Source organism: Cetorhinus maximus, chromosome 25 (genome assembly GCF_964194155.1).
Source record: "Cetorhinus maximus chromosome 25, sCetMax3.hap1.1, whole genome shotgun sequence".
In the NCBI taxonomy this organism is placed as follows: domain Eukaryota; kingdom Metazoa; phylum Chordata; class Chondrichthyes; order Lamniformes; family Cetorhinidae; genus Cetorhinus; species Cetorhinus maximus.
In genome coordinates, this window is record NC_135903.1 from 36,440,761 (window position 1) to 36,461,961 (window position 21,201).

Consider the following 21,201-nt stretch of genomic DNA (forward strand, 5'->3'; position numbering starts at 1 on the left):
TGACTAATCTAATAGCTGGAACTCATTTCAATCAATTTTCCTGGAGTACTGGCCAAACCCCCTAACTTGCCATAGAGCAAAAGCAAGAATCGAGCAGAAGGAGTCCGCAGTTGAGGACCCATAGGTTTGGTCCCCAGCAGTCAGGTGGGAGCCAACGCGGGGTGGAGGGGTGCAGGGATGATAGATGGCAGTGCAGGTGTTCCCAGGGCAAAGGAGCCCCAAAGCTTCCTTATGATTCTCACTGTAATATTCCTGCTCCTCCTGGTCCCCAAGGATTCTGAGATTAAATGTTAAAACCCAACTTGCTGGTTCTCTTCCATTCCGTAGTCGACCTTCTAACAGGTCTGGCCTGACCAGGATGGATGACAATAGATGGCTACATTCATGTGGGACTTTTCTTGCAGAAAACCATTCCAAAGTGCTTCACAGTGACATAATCAAAATAACAGACTGAGTCAAAGAGTAATTGCTAGGAGAGATTGGTCAAAAATATGGGCTAAGGAGGGTCTTAAAGGACAAAAGGGAAGTGAGGTGGCAGAGAGTTTTGGACAGGGAATTCCAGGAGACCTGAAGTCACAGTCATTTATGTGGGGCATAGGACAGCATGAGATATGCAAGAGACCAGGCTCCAATACTCTGCTGGGGGTGGCTGGGGAGGGGGGGGCAGTAATGCCAACTATACCCACCTTCTGTTCAACCAGCTGTTGCAACACATTCCCTGAGGCCATTTCCATGGACCACAAGTGGACTGTTGGCTACCATGAGGTCAGGTTTCATAATGAAAAACATCACACTTTTTGCACTGGATCCCATTATAGAATTTTCATGTTAATTAAATATTTTAACTGAGTTTTTGATCCGGCCTTATGATTATATAGCAAACTAGGACAAGTCTGGGAAATACTTCTAACAGAATTTCATTAATCACCACTTCCCATTTCCAGGGCTCTCAAAGAGCCCCTGTTACTGACAGGATTATATTGTTGATCTACTGGATATATTATTTCATTTGCTTCTCTAACCAAGAGAAAAAAAAAATCCAAGAAGGTTTTAGCATTCCAACCTGCAATACTTATGTTCAATTTAGTCATGGATATGTGGACCAGGATTTACCCAGACGTCTCTATGTAGGCCTGTGTTTGCCTCTAGTTACTGAGCTACATTGGTTTCTTGTCTACCAGTGCAACAAATTGAAAATTCACATCTTCATTCTCAAATTACTCCCAGGTCTCACTCTTCCCTATCTCTGTAACTTCCTCAAGGCCTACAATCCTCAAAGAAATGTGCGCTCCTCCAATTCTGGCCTCTACCATATCCACCACTCCCTTCACCCCACAATTGATGGGGTTATCTCTCCTAGTATCTACTCTTTGACTCAGTCTGTTATTTTGATTATGTCACTGTGAAGCACTTTGGAATGGTTTTCTGCAAGAAAAGTCCCACATGAATGTAGCCATCTATTGTCATCCATCCTGGTCAGGCCAGACCTGTTAGAAGGTCGACTGTGGGATGGAAGAGGACCAGCAAGTTGGGTTTTAACATTTAATCTCAGAATCCTTGGGGACCAGGAGGAGCAGGAATATTGCAGTGAGAATAATAAGGAAGCTTTGGGGCTCCTTTGCCCTGGATTTTTACTTTGGAAGGTCTTCCCCAAATCCTCCACTTCTCTTTCTTCCTTTAAACCAACCTGTTGGACTAAATCTGAATATCTCTTACTTTGGTTCATATCCATTTTTATCTAATTAAGCTTCTGAGATGCACCTTGATCTGTTTTCCTATGTTAAAGTTGTTATATAAATGCAAGTTGTTGTTTAAAAGAGCAGCAATGTTAAAGGAAAGATTTTTGGTCCACTCAGTGAGACACTTAAAGAGATGGGATGGTAAATTTCAAAAAAGAATTGGAACAAGACGAAACTTATTCCTCTATACATTATGCATCCAATTATTTCTGCTTGGTTTTGAAAAGGCTATTGTGATTGTCACAGAATGAGTAGCCAGCCCACCTGATCAAATCCACAATTAATTGTCTTGTACCCCCACTCTCTGCTAATTATGGGACAGATTTGTAACCCATGGTTTGTAAATACAAATGCCATTGTGGCAACTTGTGCAACTGAACTCAATAAATCTGATCATTTGTGCTCTGACACCAGAGGAAATAACCAAAAAAACCTGCTACATTGTTGTAAAAAACCTACTGGTTCAGGGAAGGGAACATACTGCTCCTAAACTGTCTGGTCTCATGGAAATCTAGCCCAAACTATGTGGTTAACACTGTAAGCAGTGCAATCACTTCAAGAAGGAGGTCCACTACTACAATTAGGGATGGACAATGCATGTTGGCCTTTCCAGTGTTACCCACACCTTGAGGACAAACTTAAAAAGCTATTTCTGCCAACACTGCGTAGAAACTGTAAGGTAAATTGATTCATCTGTGAGAAAACACCTTTCAACAGCATGATTGCGATTAGGGCTTGGGGGAATTCTAATACAATTTTACATCACATGTACCATCAAAGTAATTGAATTGTGAAAAACAAATCAGAAGCTTATCATGTGTGCAGTGGGAATTCGATCTTCTGACAGATTAGGACCATTGTGTCCATTATCGGAAGCAAGAACGCTTTTGTATTTGAAACAAAAACAAAAATGCCTGGAAAAACTCAGCAAGTCTAGCAGCATCGGCGGAAAAGAGCAAAGTCAACGTTTCAAGTCCTCATGACCCTTCAACAGAACAGTTCTGTTGAAGGGTCATGAGGACTCGAAATGTAGACTTTGCTCTTCTCTGCTGATGCTGCCAGACCTGCTGAGGTATTCCAGGTATTTCTGTTTTTGTTTTGGATTTCCAGCATCCACAGTTTTTTGTTTTTATCTCTTTTGTATTTGGTCTATTTGTTCTAGATATTAGGTCATTATCGTGACCCAGTCAGATTGTACTAAAATTTAAATTTAAAATCAGATTGTACTAAAAGCTTAAGTTAAAGACTTTGGTTGGTGTAAAGCCTCGTGCAAATACCTTACAGTTTATTTTACAAACATTAGATTTCCAACAGCCATTCAAAGGGTCATTGAAAATATGAGGCAGCACATTGGCACTATGCAATGGACTACTAAAGCATTGATCTACCAATCTCAGTCATGCCAATATGAAGAACAGTCACATGGAGGCCGGGTGTTCTCCAGGAAAGTCACCTCTCATGCAACCCCCTGCAACTAATTGCAGATGACTGAGATCAGATTACTTGCCCAGTCGCTTAGCTGAGAATAGTGCATAAATAGAGACCAGGAAAAGGGCAGCCAAAAAATACAGAAGCAATTGATAGTTGAGAGCAATTGATAGTTGATAGCCCTATAAATCTCCAAGAGTTCTGCATCCTTCAATTCTGGGTTTTTGTGCAGCCCTGATTCCCTTCACTCCATCATTGGCAGCCATGCCTTCAGCTGTCTAGGCCTTAAAGTTCTGGAATTCACTACCTAAACCTCTCTAATCTCTCTTGTCCTTTAAGTCACTCCTTAAACCCTATCCATTTAATCATATTTCTGGTTACCTGCCTTCATATCTTTGTATCAAATATGATATCGCTCCTGTAAAATTCCATGAGATGTTTTTAATAGATTTATTTAGCTTTTAATAGCCTTAATTTTAAAATTCTCATCCTTGTTTTTAAATCTCTCCATAGCCTCACCCTTTCCTACCTCGGTATCTCTTCCAGCCCCACAACCCTCTGAGAAATTTGTGCTCATCCAATTCTGGCCTCTTTATCTTAATTTCCTAAGCTCTAGAATTTTCTCTAAACCTCTTCACTGCCCTACCACACTTTCTCCCTTTAAGGCACTCCTTAAAACCTATCCCTTTGACCAAGGTTTTGGCCCATTTGCCCTAACATCTTGTTATGTGTCTCTGTCAATTTTTGTTTTATAATGCTCCTGTGAAGCATCTTGAGATGTTTTACTATGCTAAAGGGGGAGGATTGTAACCACTGCTATCCTGCAGTGCATGCAGAGAAGGAGAAAGCAGAATGGACTGGTATATAAATACAACTTGCTGTTGTTTGATGTCTCAGGGGAATGGAGGAGAAATAAATTAAGAAACGAAAACTTAATAGCTTGATGAATAACTACAGCCTCTGTATGATGTTGAGCCACATTGACAAGCTGTATCTGAGGCATGGTTCTCCTTCTACTTAGTTTACTGATCTCAGCCAGAGTAGCATTTGGGAGTTGACAATTGCTCTCAGTGGCTCCAGATCAGAGGAGTTGGAGCAGGGAAATCAGCCACTTGGGTGAGAAGCTGAAGGTTTACCAAGACAACGAACATTTCCTAGTACAAAGGCAGGACCTTCGAGAAAATGAGGGAAAAGAAAAAATATAGAGAATCAAGTACTAAGTGTAACTTTCGGTATGTAAAGGGCTAGTGAAAATTCCCCAGTCTTCTGAGGAAGAGAGTATTCCAATGCTTTCCTGATTGTCCTACCATCTTCCACCCTAAATAAACTGCTGCCTCATATCCTAACATGTGTTTACTCATCACCCTTGTACTTGACGATTTACATTGGGTTTCCAGTCCATCAACACATTGCCTTTAAAATTCTCATCCTTGTGTTCAAATCTCTGTATGGTCGCAGCATTCCTTCTGTAACTTCCTTCAGCCCTACAACCCTCTGAGAACTCTTGAGTGCCTCCAATTCTGGCCTCTTGTCAATCCCCAACTTCTTTTATGCGCCCATTGGCGCTGTGCTTTCAGCCATCTAAACCCTGGACTCAGGAATTTCCTCAATGAATCTCTCTGCCTCTTATTCTTCAGTTAAGCCCTTCCTTAAAACCTATCACTTTGACCAAGCTTTTGGTTACAGTTCCCCATGTCTCCTTCTTTGGCTCAATGTTAATTCCCTTTTACCTGATTATGGTCCTGCAAAGCACCTTGGAATAATTTATTGCAATTAAAGTGAAGATCTGATGCAAGTTATTATCATTGAGAGAATTGCCCGAGTGTAGGAAGCACAGTTGGAGAGGGAAAAAATGGAGGGGAAAAGATCTCACACAATCTGCTTCCATTTTGTCAAAGAACCATCACAATTATTTGTATTTTTACAATTTACATTATATTTCTCGCTTCCAAGCCATGAGTTGGGTCTTAATGAGTTTTAATAAATGCTTTTCCTTAAATTAATGAGCTTTAAGTTTAAAGGAATGAGGCAAAACATAAAGGAACTTGACACTTAAAAAAAATAAATTTCCAATCACATCAACTCCCTACAAGCAGGAAAGAACATATCAGTAGGGTTGGGGGGAGGGAAAAGGGGAGGGGGGTGGGGGAGTGTGGTGGTTTGGAGTCGCGCCTATGCAGTATCTGACACCTTCTGGCAGCCTGAAAAAAGAATTTATGCCCTTACTGCCAGGCCAGATGAACTGAAAGACAGGATACGAATCTACAAAATATAAACATTAAAAGGGTAACATATTTGCATATCCCCATAGCAACAAAGAAAAAAGTGCATTGCTCCTTCCTTATCATTATTCTATTCTTTATTCTGTATTAGCAGCTCACAGGGGAGTTCTTGGGCAGTTCCTGAAATGGCCAGGGGCATCCTGTCAGGGAAACTCCAGCACAATAACAACAGCTGTGAGTAGGCACGTTCACATTAAGACTGTGCATCACTGTTTGCTTCAGGTGACCCTCCTCTGTTCACATGCACAGCAGAACACTTCACATCGGTGGCCACAGCAATTAATTCATCAATTAGTCTGTTCCTGATCCCCAAGTTTGACTGAAAGTTCAGCTTTTCTAATTCATTTTGGAGGACCCCCATGCTCTGTCTTTACTATCTGTGACAGACATGGCCTCCTCGGGACTGTGGTTTTTTTTTCCTGTTCTAAAACTCCCTACATGAGTTATCTGTGAGTTGTTGGGTCTTCTCCGTTATTCAAAAGAAATAGAACTTCTTTATCTACAGTTAATTTGTGTTTTGTTTTCTTCCAATCAGCTATCAGTTTTGTTCAATTGATAGGCCAGTAAGCCAGAAGGTCATAGGTTTAAATCCCATCTGCGGGTTGCATGTGTAACCTAGACTGGCACTTCTCATCATTACTGAAGTGGTCTAGAAAGCCACTTAGCAAGTCTTGCCAGCAATGCCCACATCCTTTTAATGAATGTGAAAAAAAGTTACTCGATTCTTACTGAAAAATGCACATATGGTTAGGTAGGACCAGGATCAACGTTTTCTGACCACCCTCCCTTCACCACCATGTTGAAAGGCCCAGCAAAAATCTTGGTTCATAGTGCTCGAGAACAGCAATTTGGCTGAAATACCAAATGGCCTCTGAGAGTCCAGAACAAGGGGACATGATTCTAAAACTGAGTTAGGCCATTCAAGGTTCAGGAAGCATTTCTGTACACAAAGGATGTTGGGACTCTCGCCCCCAAAAAGCTAGCTGAGGCTGGGGAGGCAATCGAAAATTTGACAGATTAGATCATCCATGATGAATGGTGCAACAGGCCTAGTGAGGTTGAATGGCCTCCTCCTGTTCCCATGATGGTGGTCACCAACACAAATCGACAATTTCATGAGAAAATTAAGAAATCTTTTCAAAGTTTGCTGTTGTCTGAATGTCTCCTTTGTGTCTATCTGATACCTGGATAGCTAACTGAAATGATAGCATAAATTGAAATGAATGGGTTTGATATGTTAGCCACTTCAGAGACATGGGGGTGGATTTTATGGGAAGACAGATTATCTGCTCCCCCAATCTAAAAATCAGTCGGCACTTCACCAATGTGAACTCTGGCTGCCCCACAGCGATATCCCACTATATCAGTCTTAATTAGTTTAGAGTGGCACTTCTACCCCAGAGGGACAGGAGGTCCCGCCCTGGAGATCTGCCAGCCAATCTGATTGGCTGGCAGCTTTGTAGTCCCAGCAACGCCATAAGAGAGTAGTGGCCACTGCTGGGACTGCAACCAGCCCTAAAGAAGAAGTGAAGATGGATACAAGGCTTAAGGTAAGTCTGGAGATTTTGAGTGGGCACGGCTGTGAGACCTCAGCGTGGGTAGGGAGGGGGTGGTGGGTCATGTTAGAGAGGCCAGGAGGAAGGCATAAAGGGGGTACCATCTTGGGGGATGCCCCTGATGGGTACAGGGGACCCACCCCCCCCCCAAAGGACGTACTCCTACTTCCTGCCCGACAGCAGCCCGCAATGTTAAAGCTGCTGGTCTGCCTGTTTTCCTTCAGCCTTCTCCTGCAGGCCAAAAAATTATGGCAGAGACAGAATGAGGCCCTTAAAGGGCAGTTAATTGTTCATTTATGGGCCTCAGTAGGCCTAAGGGCAGTCAGGCTCCCCTATAATATTGGGGACAGGTTGGGATGTGCAGGAATGTAGCGGCTAGCAGCCCACTTTATTTTACCTACCCTCACCTTCAAATATGCCAGGGTGGGGTTGGGGGGGCTGTAAAATTCACTCCATTGTTGCCAAGTGACCAAAACTGGGAACAGAACATTCAAAGGTGTTTGACATTTCAAGAGGATAGGAAGGAAGGACAAGGAGGTGGGGTAGCTCTGTTAATAGAGGATGAGATCAGTACAATAGTGAGAAATGATCTTGGCTTGGAGAATCATGATGTAGAATCAGTTTGAGTAGAGATAAGAAATAACAAATAACTCACTGTTGGGAGTGATTTATAGGCCCCTTAACAGTAGCTATACTGTAGGACAAAGTTTACATCATGAAATAATGGAGACTTGAGAGAAAGGAACTGCAATAATCATGGGTGGTTTTAATCATGTAAATTGAACAAATCAAATTGGCAAAATTAGCATTGAGGATGAGCTCTCAAAGTGTTTTCAGGTCAGTTTCTTAGAACAATATGCTCTGGAACCAACTAAGGAACAGGCTAATTTTAGTCCTGGTAATGTGTAATGAGACAGGATTTATTAATGACCTCATAATGAAGGATCCTCTAGGCAAGAGTGATCATAACATGCTAAAATTTCATGTTCAATTTGAGTTTGAGAAGCTTGGGTCCGAAACTAGTGTCTTAATCTTAAATAAAGGCAATTGCAAAGACAGAGTTGGCTGCAGTGGACTGGGAAATAGGTTAAAAGATAAGATTATACATAAGCAGAGACAGACATTTAAAGAGATATTTCATAACTCTCAAAAAGGATATATTCCACTGAGAAAAAAAGAGAGAGAAGGATGAGAAGGATGCATCATCCATGGCTAACTAAGGAAATTAAGGATTATATCAAATTGTGAAGATTTTTATTAGGCCAAGAGTTTGGGAAAATGTTAGAAACCAACAAAGCATGCTGAAAAAATAATAAAGAGGGAGAAAGTGGAATATGAGATTAAGCTAGCAAGGAATATAAAAATAGTGGATAAGAACTTCCATAAGTACTTATTTTAATTCATTCATGGGATGTGGGTGTTGCTGGCTAGGCCAGCATTTATTTCCCGTCCCTAACTGTCCTTGAGAATGTGGTGGTGAGCTCCCTTCTTGAAGCGCTACAGTCCATGTGGTGTAGGTACTCCCAAAGTGTTGTTAGAGAGGGAGTTCCAGAATTTTGACCCAGCGACAGTGAAGGAATGGAATTATATTTCCAAGTCAGGATGGTGAGTGGCTTGGAGAGGCACTTCCAGGTGATGGTGTTCCCATGTGCCTGCTGCCCTTGTTCTGCTAGATAGTAGTGGTTGTGTGTTTGAAAGGTACTGTCTAAGGAGTCCCTGCAGTGCATCTTGTAGATGGTACACAATGCTGCCACTGTGTGCCAATGGTAGAGGAAGTGAATGTATGTGGATGGGGTGTCAATCAAGCAAGCTGATTTGTCCTGGATGATGTCATGTTTCTTGGGTGTTGTTGGAGCTGCACTCATCCAGGCAAGTGGGGAGTTTTCCATCACACTCCTGACTTGTGCCCTGTAGATGGTGGCCAGATTTTGGGGTGTCAGGAAGTGAGTTATTCATTGCAGGATTCTGAGCTCCCCACCTGCTCTTGTAGCCATAGTATTTATATGGCTAGTCCAGTTCAGTTTCTGTTCAACGGTAACCCCCAGGATGTTGATAATGGGTGATTCTACGATGGTGATGTAATTGAATGTCAAGAGGCGATGGTTAGATTCTATCTTGTTGGAGATGGTCATTGCCTGGCACTTGTGTGTTGCAAATGTTACTTGCCACTTGTCAGCCCAAGCCTGGATATTGTCCAGGTCTTGCTGCATTTGGACATGGACTGCTTCAGTATCTGAGGAATCACGAATGGTGCTGAACATTGTGCAATCAGCAGTAAACATCCCCACTTCTGGTTTTATGAAGGAGGGAAGGTCATTGATGAAGCAGCCGAAGACAGTTGGGCGTAGAACACTACCCTGAGGAACTCCTGCAATGATGTCCTGGAATTAAGATGATTGACTTCCAACAACAACAACCATCTTCCTTTGTGCTAGCTAAGACTCAAAACAGAGAGTTCTCCCCCTGATTCCCATTGACTCCAGTCTTGCTAGGGCTCCCTGATGCCACATGCTGCCTTGCTGTCAAGAGCAGTCACTCTCAGAATCACAGAATCACACAGTGCAGAAGAGGCCCTTCGGCCCATCGAGTCTGCACCGACACGTGAGAAACACCTGTCCTACCTACCTAATCCCATTTACCAGCACTTGGCCCTTAGTCTTGAATGTTATGACGTGCCAAGTGCTCATCCAGGTACTTTTTAAAGGATGTGAGGCAATCCACCTCCACCACCCTCCCAGGTAACGCATTCCAGACCGTCACCACCCTCTGGGTAAAATAGTTTTTCCTCACATCCACCCTAAACCTCCTGCCCCTCACCTTGAACTTGTGTCCCTCGTGACTGACCCATCAACCAAGAGGAATAGCTGCTCCCTATCCACCCTGTCCATGCCCCTCATAATCTTGTACACCTCGATCAGGCCGCCCTTCAGTCTTCTCTGCTCCAACAAAAACAATCCAAGTCTATTCAACTTCTCTTCATAACTTAAATGTTTCATCCCAGACAACATCCTGGTGAATCTCCTCTGCACCCCCTCCAGTGCAATCACATCCTTCCTATAATGTGGCGACCAGAACTGCACACAGTACTCCAGCTGTGGCCTCACCAAGGTTCTATACAACTCCAGCATGACCTCCCTACTTTTGTAATCTATGCCTCGATTGATAAAAGGCAATGCCTTTTTCACCACCCCACTAACATGCCCCTCCACCTTCAGAGATCTATGGACACACACGCCAGGGTCCTTTTGTTCCTCAGAACTTCCTAGTGTCATGCCGCTCATTGAATACTTCCTTGTCAAATTACTCCTTCCAAAGTGTATCACCTCACATCTTTTCAGGGTTAAATTCCATCTGCCACTTATCTGCCCATTTGGGCTTGATGGGGTAGATGCTGAGAATCTAGAACTAGGGGGTGCAGTTTCAAAATCTCCCACCTATGACGGAGATAAGGAAGAATTTCTTCTCTTCAAAGCTCATTCATTCTTATAATTCACTAGTCCAGAGAGCAGTGGAGGCTTGGTCATTGAATATATTCGGGAATGAGTTAGACAGATTTTTGATCTACAAAGGAATCAAAGGTTATCAAAGGGGGATGACAGGAAAATGGACTGAAAGCAGAATCAGCCATGTTCATATTGAATGGCAGAGCAGACTCGAGGGGTCACATAGCCTACTCCTGCTCTTATTTATGTTCTCACGAAATGAATGGTTTCTAAGCAAAGATCTTTCAGTTGGAGAAATCTATACAATACAGCATAGTAATTTTGTAAAAACCGCAGTGAAATCTATTCAGGGAATGCCTTGTGCCAGTAGCACAACCCTGGCCATCCTACCACCACAGTGTGTGCATTAAAACTGAAGGAAAAACCATAATTAAGAGAAATCACACAAGTTCATCAGGAAATCAAACAATGGGGTTAAAACCTGGAGCCCTGAGCCTTTGCAGGTCCCCAAAATCATCATGTTTCTGAACATCCATGATCTATTGACTCTGCTTTATAATATTTCCTGACTAACTAACCGGATTTTTTTTTTGAGGCTTTACATTAACAAAAAATTCTGCCATTATAGCAGTTTACCTTGCTTTGGGTATCACAAACTGTTTTTCAGAATTCAGGACAAGGGGTGGAATTTTCCGTGCCCGCTTGCATCAGATGTGCCCGGCGGCATGAACAAACAATGGGGTGAAAAGGCCAAAAATCGGTCTCACAACGTTGTGAAACCAGTTTGCAATTGTCCGCTCAGCCTGTCAATGGTTGGCTGCGTTTCCCGCCATTGGACATCGGGAACCTCATTGTAATACATCTGCATATCATTATAAGGCCAGCCCTCCAGGATCATCCCCCTAAGCTGGATCTTCTGCCCACGTTGGCATGTTTCATGTCTACACATAAGTGACGTGCACCTGGCGAGCTGCACTTCGCTCGGACTTCGAGGTTTGTTTGCCTATCTTGCTTCGGGCAGCGCTTGCAGTCATCAAGTGCCAGGCTTCTCAGGCAGCACCGCATCACTTTTAGGGAGCTCATGGGCAGGTCTGTACCTACCAGACCAGCCATAAGGCAGGGGTGGCTTTGTATGGCTGCAGGGCTAGGGCTTGCTTGGGGAAAGGGGAGAAGTGGCCTCAGGCAAGGGAAGAGGCTGCAGGGCGAGGGCTGTACTGAGGACTGGGGGTATCCCAGGGTTTGTGTGGGGGCACAAGTTGATCAGTGCAAGTAGCCTCAGGATGGTGAGGATTAAGGAAGCAGTCTCCAGAGTAGATGAGGCCAGATGGAGATGTGAGAGTGTTTGTGAGAGAGTGAGTGATGATGTCCCTTGAGCTGGCAGTGAGTGAGATGCCAGTGAATGTGTGATGGTCTTGTGAGTGTGTGAGTTTAGTGTGATAAGATGGTTGCCTTACCCTGGATGAGAACATCCATCCTCTATCTGCATTGGATGGCCAACCTCTTCTGTACAGCATTGGCACTGATCACCACTGCCATTACCTGCCAAGCCTGAGTGGGGGCTCAAAATCAAGTCATTCTTCCTTTCCACAATTTCCTTGAACACAATGCAAAGCTCAGTGCGATATTCAAAACATTTTTTAAAAGGAACAATTCATGACATTCTATGGAGCTTAAAAGCTGTAAACAATACATGCAAGCATAAACACGGAGTGTGAGAATAAAGTTAATCAGCGTCCCTAATAAGCACTTCGATGATCATCCCGATGAGAAATCCTTGGAACCGTACACCAGTAGGAATCATACACCAGTAGGAATCACTCGGAGTTAAGAGGGAGAAATTTGGGAAACTGAAATAAGTAGGGGCTGGGAATGATTTTGCATTTACTGTGCACCTTTCATGTCTACAGCCAACAAATTATTTTCACCTCAACTGCCCCATCTGATAGCAAATTTCACATTCTCTGAGTAAATAAATTTCTCCTGGATTTTTTAGTGACTCTCATATACACATATCTGTAGTTTTGGACCCCCTACAAATGGAAACATCTTCTCTACTTCTATCAAATCCCTTCAAAATTTAAAGACCTCTAAAAGGTCATCCCCTCAGCTTCCAGTTTTCTAGAGAACAGATCCCTAGCCTGTTCAGCTTTTCCTGATCGGCATATCTGCTCAGTTCTGATATCATTCTCGTAAATCTTTTTTTGCACGGTCTCCTCTGTATCCTTTTCACAATATGGAGACCTGAACCATTTAAATTAAATTTGAAAAGTTCCCCATACTTTCAAGCCAAACAGATACTAATATCAAGCCAGTAGGTAAGATTTACATCCCTATCCATAAAAGCATTTTGGGACCCATATCCCACAACAATGCTCAAAATTCCACGTTGTTTTGTAAAGGAAGGATCTTATTTTCTGCTCACTAAGGTGAGAGATAGATTTGACTGTAATGGAATCAGTCTTCATACCCAATGCCAGCATTGAACACTCATACATCAGCTATCGTATTGCAGCATGTGAAGCAACAAGTTTGCTCTACTCTCCCTGACCTGCTGCGTCCATATCCGTTCTCAATAGAGTCACATTATGATATTGTTATCTTCATCATGACATTCCAATCATCATCATGGCATTATTATCTTACTGTAAAATGGTTATCTCCGTTGTTATCTTATTGTAGCATTGCCATCTGCATTGAGCTGTCTTCAGCACCTGCCAATCTGATGGCCTTTCTGACCCAAATGCTAAATTATGAATGATTTATGTACAGGTTTGAGCTGTGATTGTGTGCTGTCCAGGGAGCTGCCCAAACTTACACTCTGTCCAGTAGCCCCATAGATGTAAAGGCAGTGTTCTAGTCCACTGCCAGAAAAGATATTCAAGCTTGCTGACCTTTCTGATACAGAGATTATTTGAAACTGTTATTTGATTTCAGCTCTTACAGCCTGAAGGATGAAGTGATGAATGTCTCACCTCTAATAGTCCAAGTGAGACCCTGCACTTTGGCTTAGAAATTTGCTTCCTGGGTGGTAAGAGTGTTCTAAGCCTCCAACATGCCAGTTGGGAGTGTGCCACCTGCCATATTGGTAAAGGTCATATCATCCACACCTGAAATAGGCATCAATCCCTTTTCATATGCAAATTAGGGGCCTAATGCTGGTTTGAGGCCTCCTTTGATCACGCATGCCCAATCCCACCCTATACCCTCTGACGCAATCACATCCCCACCCCCCCCGCCCCCCCCCCCTCACCTCCAACTCCTAGTCGTTCTCCCTTTCCATATTACCCTCCCCCCTTTTCCTGGTCATCTCCCTCCCTGGTCATCCCATTCTTCCTGGTCACCACCCAAAACCCATCATCATTTACCAGAGGGTCACTGTTGTCATTGCATTGGCTTGGTCCATCTTCAATCCCGATTTGTTGATGAGCTGCCTATTATTGTTACAATTCGCCAGTAATGAAGCCCAGCACCGGATACAGTTTCAGCCTCTCCATTTTGATGCAGGGATTCCTCCCTGCGCATGCCACCAACATATGCCCCATGGGCACATTCAATTTTCTAGGCCTTTATCTTACCAACATCCACAACTCATCCTTAAATACCTGTTGATTTTCTATACTTTTTTTCTAAACAGTGCTTTGAGTTAAAAAGGATCACAATAGTACACGACACATAGGAGAGAAAACATCATTCTCTTTAATTGTGCTGAACTCAGTATTTTGGTTATGCGCTTGGATGAAAACTGAGCTGGTCTAAACTCAACCCTATAAACACTTCAAAAAAACCTCACGAGTTTGTAAAATTAATTTTCCTATCCTTTCCTCACATTGGTACAGTACTCAAGGAACAACATGAGCTATAAACAAGAGACAGCTGTCAGTGATTTCATACAAAGGCTCTAATGAATCATGACATTGTAATATTGGAAATGATGCAGAATGGAATATTGTAATAATATGGTAATATCACACTGTAATCCATACTAAACCAGTTCTAACATCATGCTACAATCTATACAGACCCACTAATATGATCACATTATAATCGATATATAAATGATCCTAATATTGCGCTGCAATCTGTACACAAGCACTTCTAGTATCACTTTTTAAAATACATACAGTAAAGCACTTTGGGACTTTATTCTACAATGCAATTGCTACATAAATACAAGAATGTGTTGTTATTTTGTATTCAGTATAAAACCACTTCTAACATCACACTACAATCTGTGTTACATGGCTTCTAATATTATGAATCATAAAATAGTTTGAAAACATGCATAGACAGTCATATCCTCTATAATGCACTAATCACTGAGCAGGGAAGCAGGCTTTCTTTTCCTGAATTTTATACCTTTTTTATTTATTTCTTGTCCAGCCACAGTTGGAGAAGAGGCACATGGCCACCTCTATGGCTGATGACAATGTCATCCTTTATCAGCTTCTAGGAGGTCTTACAGAGCAGCCAATCTAGATTTTCCTTAATGGTGAAATATCTGATCTGGGCTTTGTGCCAGCAATAGCAGTATAGCTGAGATCAGCAGCTCAGGAGAGTAGCGGGGGAGATTAAATCTATTTACCAACAATCTGTGGCTCTGTGTTTGGTGATGCTCTATCACCCACTTTGGACCACCTATTCTTAATCTCTTTAATTCAGGAATTATAGATGTTCTGTGTTTCCATGAAAAACACAAATTTTCTCCCAAATAATATCCTGTTATGACACAACCCAATACCTGTTTGACAATGTACTTGGACAATTTCCACTCAAAACACATCGAATCATACGATCCAATAGCACAAAATGAGGCTATTTGGCCCATTATGTCTATGCTGGCTCTTTGAAGGAACTAACCAATTAGTCCCACTCACCTCTTTTCCCCCATACATTTTCAAGTACATATGCAATTCCCTAGATGTGCAGTTTGCCGTATGATGTTGCCAAAAAATATGTATGAACCCTCTGCTCACCCACTCCAAGCCACATTGGTGACTAAGGTTCTGGCTCCAGCACCCCCTCAATTCTTATTCACACTACGTCAATCCTCAATGAATCTCCTTCAGCACCACTTCCATCCCAGACCCCACCCCCTCTCCACCTCTAATCTATGCCATAAGCCTCTTGAATAGGAATGACTGCATTGTGCAAACCTGCATAATTATATAGAACCAAATTAAATGCTCAATGTGAATAATTCTAAGTAGTGATAATCTGCACTGTAACCTATATAATGGCTTGCAAAATCTTTCAGAAAAACATATTAGAATAAATCTATATGCAAAGCATAATTTTATTATGCTATTTCCCCATTTTTTATAAAACTCAAAAGGCGTAACATTTTCTGGGCTGCCTATTTGTTGTCCCACGAACCTTAGCTTTACATTATTGTTCACCAATTGCTGCCCGAATTCCTGACTCTTGAAATCTACCTGTTGTTCTCCCCTCCGCTTTTATTTTGTCTGGTTCTATTAAGGGCTATTTGTCTTTATAGAAACAGACACAGACGTGCTGTGTCTTCCCATCTCTGTTTTAATTTGCCTATTTTGACACAGCAGCAAGGGTTTCCTGAAGGACATCAGTCGGGACACATATGGCACTAAGAGATTTGATAATATAATGGAAAGATTCTGAAGCAATTCTGTACGGTGTGATCCCCTTCAAAATAGGGAAGGAAAAAAATTTTGGGAGACATTATTTCATTTACAACACCGGCCACTTAATGCGTAAGTATTTTCAGCCATGCAGTAAGCATAGGCCGCTAGGATGTGTTGTGTGATTTTCCAAAGATGAACAAAATGAATCCCTTTCTTGTTCTGCCTAATCTCTGCTGCTCTAATCTGTAGCTCTGTTTTGATTCTCCATCTAGGGAGAACGAGTTACTGGGTAATATTCAGAGTACAAAAATGCATCACCTTGTCATTTGACCCATGGCCATATTGGGTGCTGGGGAGATCTGGTGGTCATGTTGTTAACATTTAAATGGTCCCAGGGCATGGGATCAACTACCAAATTCAGAGAAAAAAAAATTAAGTTTACTTCTAGTGACACTGTACAGCTATTTCCCCTCTAACCCCATACTGTGGAGATCAGGGATCCCATCACAACAATGTAAATAACTCCAACACATCATTATGGTGGGCAGAAGTTCCACATGCAGAAATTGTGCCTTAATATTGGGAAATGTATAAATAACTGTACAAAAACCTCTTAGAAATGCCAAATTTCAGGGAGGTAGCGTTCTGGTTATTATCAATATGATTATATCAAACTCACAAGTGTGTCTGTAAAGGTTTGCTCTGCTCAATACTGCTATCAAACACTGCTCAGAAATATTGTTTATGGCTTCACTTGATATAGTGACCAAGGCATATTTTTCTCCATCTCACCCTATCAACATAACTTCCCCATTATGTTCAATCAAAAGATAACATCCACGTTAGCTTTTATTTTTCTTGCAGCTTTGGCACAAGACTATGTCAGTTGGGCTTCTTTACATGCACTGACCCTGGGATCTATCTGCTTGGTACCTCAGCAGCTCCTCATGCCCATCTTCTTCCTTCTCCCACATACTAACATGTAGCTTTGGTCATTTTGTATGCAACTATGGAGCAATAAGGTTAATGCCAAGTTTCAGTATATAAGGTTCTCTTGGTCAGATGTCAATCAGCATCCTTCTAGACATCAATTTAGCAATAATGACTGAGGTGGGTTTTTTTGGTTTTCACTCTATTTCTCCCTCTTTTACTACAAATGGGAGCTCGAGCTGGGTATTTGGTTCCATCTGTGAGAATGGACAGTGTCGATAATCTATTAAATTACTGAGGGGAAGGTACATTATAGGCAAGCCCAATCCTATCTTGACTTGACATTCACACATACATAGTTGCCAACAGGGATCGTTGCAACCAGGAGCAGGAACTCTGGCATATTATTTTTCCACCTCCCTTTTTCCCTTTAGAAAGGGACAGAACTTACATTATAAAACACCTTTTCACATCCTTACATTCCAAAGCACTTAGTGGCCAACAAGTTACTTTTGAAATGCAGTCACTCTTGCTTTTCTTGGGCAAAAGCTAAAACATGTGCAACCTCTGATGAAAGGTTATTAACTCTGTTTCTCTCTCCACAGATGCTATCTAACCTGCTGAGTATCCCATATGTAACCTACAGTTTATCCCTCCCAACACGAAATTTAAACTGATAAACAAACATTACCTCCTTTTTATTGATTACCTTCACTTATGTTTTTGTTAATAGCAATACTGAGTTTTGGTGAATGTGCTCACCAAGGATAGGCTATCAGTGCACTTTACCATTTTGGTTAAAACTTTTCTAACATCAACACTGCTGCAATATATCTTAACCCCCATCCACAGAAGAAAAACTCAAATGTAACTTTGTAACATTTCCCAATTCTCTATGCCAGCCACTCCCAATGCTAAATCAGTGATAAATTAGGGGCAGTTTTTGATGCTGGCCACTACCCGCTAGCATACAGGGTTGGCTCATTCCATATAGGATTTTTATAGTTAACAGAGAAAATTTTCATTCTATCAATTTTAACTAAACTCGGGTCTTAGAGGTATCAAGCCAATGCACTATGTTCACCTATATCTATGTATGGAAAGTCATAGAAATGCCTAATTTGTTACAATTTTTGATCATGCTATTGCAGCACCATTTACCACTGTAAAGTGTTGTGCCTATTTTGTTTTGTAATACTCCTTTAAAGCACAATGCAATGGTTTAGACATTACATGTTGTGTCAACATTGCCCATATTTTTCCTATGTCATCTGTCACAATGTAGTTGTAGGTTCTGGCCACTAGGTGTTTCCATAGAGCAAACTTCTCAATTTGCTTCCACAAGAAAATCATCAATTCATAATGGCCAATTAACTATGCATTTAAATACTTTGCATTAAACTTGAATTTGTAGAAGAATGCAGAGTTAAGTTCTTCAGGAGATTAAAATTATAATAAAAATGTTAATTTTCCTACCTCACAAGCTAGGGAAGATTGCAACCCTGTGTTATAAAAGCATTAATTTCAGGACCGCTAAAATAAATGCTTCACTGTTGCATGGGGAGAACTGACCTCAGAGAAGGTATGAGACATGGTTGAAGATGAGTTCAGATTCATGCCAATTCGTAAACACATAAACTCTGACATGTGAAAAATACCACAACCTGACATAGGGTTGATATATCATAATATTGCCTTGTAGTGTCAATCAAATTTAAACAGTCAAGGACAAGAGGAATTTTTAACATGTTAAAATCAAGACCTCACTGGTTCAAAGGGAACTTAATGTTTACTTATGTATTATTTCCTTCTAGGATAATTTGTGGTTTGTATACATTCAGAAAGAAAATTTGCTGCACCAGTAATTTGATACAAGATTTATCAATAATTCGAAATTTCAGGTACAGAAATACTAAGAAAAACATCAAAATTGCAAATAATTGTTTAAGAGACTTACGATCAATGTAAATGTTATATGTACACAAAGGATGCGGAAAATAAGTAGGCATTGGTTGGATTATTGATGAATAAATTAGGAGTCAGCACAAATGGCCAGGTCATTTTATTGCCTGAGAATAAAAACACTAAACTTTTCTTGCAGAACTAAGTTTTTGCAGTAACTACAAACTGGGAAGTGGGTTTCTTTAACATTGCCACTAATGAAGGGTCAAGTTCTATTCGTGTGTTAACATTTCACATTCGTCATCTGAAATAAAACTCCCAGACAGGCTCAGTCAGTCATGAATGTTCAGTGCATTTTATTAATCACAGTACAAAAATAAATAGAAATTAAAAAAAAATCAACATAAAACACAGCCGCTGTTTACAGCATTTTGACACCAATATTCTCAATTTCACCCACACACTCACATACACTCTACACACATACAACAAATAACACCGTTTGGTCAAGAGAGAGAGATTTTCTTTTCCTTAAATAACAAATTGCACTGGGAAACATTGTCATAATATTAGCACTTTCAAAATGTACAGCCTGAAGTCTCTCGGAACAGACTTCCGTGTGAAAATGGCACATTCTTGCAGGTTCCACCGTCACCTGATTTCAAAAAAAAAACCAAATGAGAACAAGTGCATCCCAAAAAACGACAAAAAAACTTTTTTTTTTTAAAAAAAAAAATCCCTTCGTCTCCATGTTGATAAATACTTCTTTAAAACAAAAAAAAAAGTCCAAATACTCAAATAATTTCCTTGGGTGTGTGTATTTTGTTTTTTGCCGCGTGGTTTTTTTTCCGCTGTTGCTCCGTCAGTTGTATTAATGTAGATTTCAGGGACACACAGATACTTTGCATGCACAATACCACTGTAGCAATTTAAAGAGAGAGAGAGAGAGAGATAAAGAGAAGAGGAAAAACGTGCCGTTTTTGCAGGACGGGTTGGTTTTAAATTTGTTCTAAAACACTTTTTTTTTTAGCAGCATGGAAATAAATCCGTGTTTGTACTAGACCCCCCCCCCCTCCCCCAAATGACACAAAAAAAATGTTGCACACTCTAATCGACTCTCGATTATATAGGGTATTAAAGTATCTGTGTCTCTGGAACACATAAAATCCAGCCCAGGGGCGAGCCACCAGTCACCGATCCAACCCGATGAGCATCCGGCCGCGCTCGTCTTGGTTGCTCTCGTTCTTCAGGTCGGCGAAGACCTGAGTGAAGAAATGCGGGTCCGCGTTAATCTGCAGCATCTTCGCACTCATGGCGTTGATAATGCTGAGGCAGCGGTCCCAGAAGGCTTCTTTGCAGCTCTCCACCAGGAAAGGCTTGAGCGGGTAGGAGATCTCGTTGCCCATGTAAGAGTAGGACAGGTAGAGGCAGGTCAGGAGGGTGGCTTGCAGTTCGTGCTCGGTGGCGACCTCGGATGAAATGACGTCGCGGCACAGCATGTAAACAAAGACCACGTTGGCCGGCGTCACGAAGCCCTGGTCCTGCCAACCCTGCAGCAGCAAAGAGCGGTCAACGCTCCTCAGCCACAGGACGGGGTCCGTAGGGGACAAGTGCTTGAGGCGGTAGCACCGGCGGCACAGGAACTCGCCCAGGCACTTGAGCAGCTCGCTGGTGGAGGCCTGGACGATGACCCTCTTGGGGGAGCTGGGGCTGACGGTGCAGTTCGCCTTCTTCACCGAGGAGGCGCTGCTCTTGTTGCTGGGCAGTTGGCTGAGGCGCTGGGCGGGAGGTGCTTGGGGCTGGGCGAAGGTGGACAGGTTGGCACAGGAGAGGGACTTCTTCAGGTTCTCGTTGTTGAGGTGGCTGACGTTGTTCTGGTAGTGGTTGGGGTTGACCTTCTTGGAGTTTTTCTTCTTGGTGGAGGCGGCCACGATGCGTTTCCAGGGCAGCACCGAGATGATGGAGTGTCGCTTGAGGTTCTTCTCCTTGGAGTTCTTGCTGTTCTGCACGGCCGTGTACTGGCCCACGGTGGCCGAGCCATCTTCAAACAGAGCCGCCTTCCTGTAGCTGGGCGACAGGGACAAGACGGTGCCCATGGCGAAGGCGGCGGGGGGTGGTGGTGGTGGTGGTACCCGTCTCTGGGGGGTTGGCTGCTGGGGGTTCGGGGGGAAGATGGTGGCGGCGGCCGCTGGACCCCTGGACGGCGCTGAATGTTGTTGGCTTGTGTCTCAGCCTCTGGCCGGCTGCAGATGTTTAAGGGGGGGGGCGGGAGAGCCGCCTCCGCCGGCTGGTGTGGCGGCTGTCCCCCCCTCTCCAACACAGTA

The 21,201-nt window shown here is 42.4% G+C and overlaps 1 protein-coding gene across 1 annotated transcript; it reads right to left on the reverse strand.

Annotated features, from left to right (window-relative positions):
- Positions 1–18,844: 18,844 nt before the first annotated feature.
- On the reverse strand, positions 18,845–20,978 carry LOC144668054 (cyclin-dependent kinase 5 activator 1-like). The gene has a single exon (XM_078529810.1). It carries the CDS (start codon positions 20,971–20,973, stop codon positions 20,068–20,070), a length of 906 nt encoding a protein of 301 aa, XP_078385936.1. The 5' UTR covers positions 20,974–20,978; the 3' UTR covers positions 18,845–20,067.
- Positions 20,979–21,201: the final 223 nt, after the last annotated feature.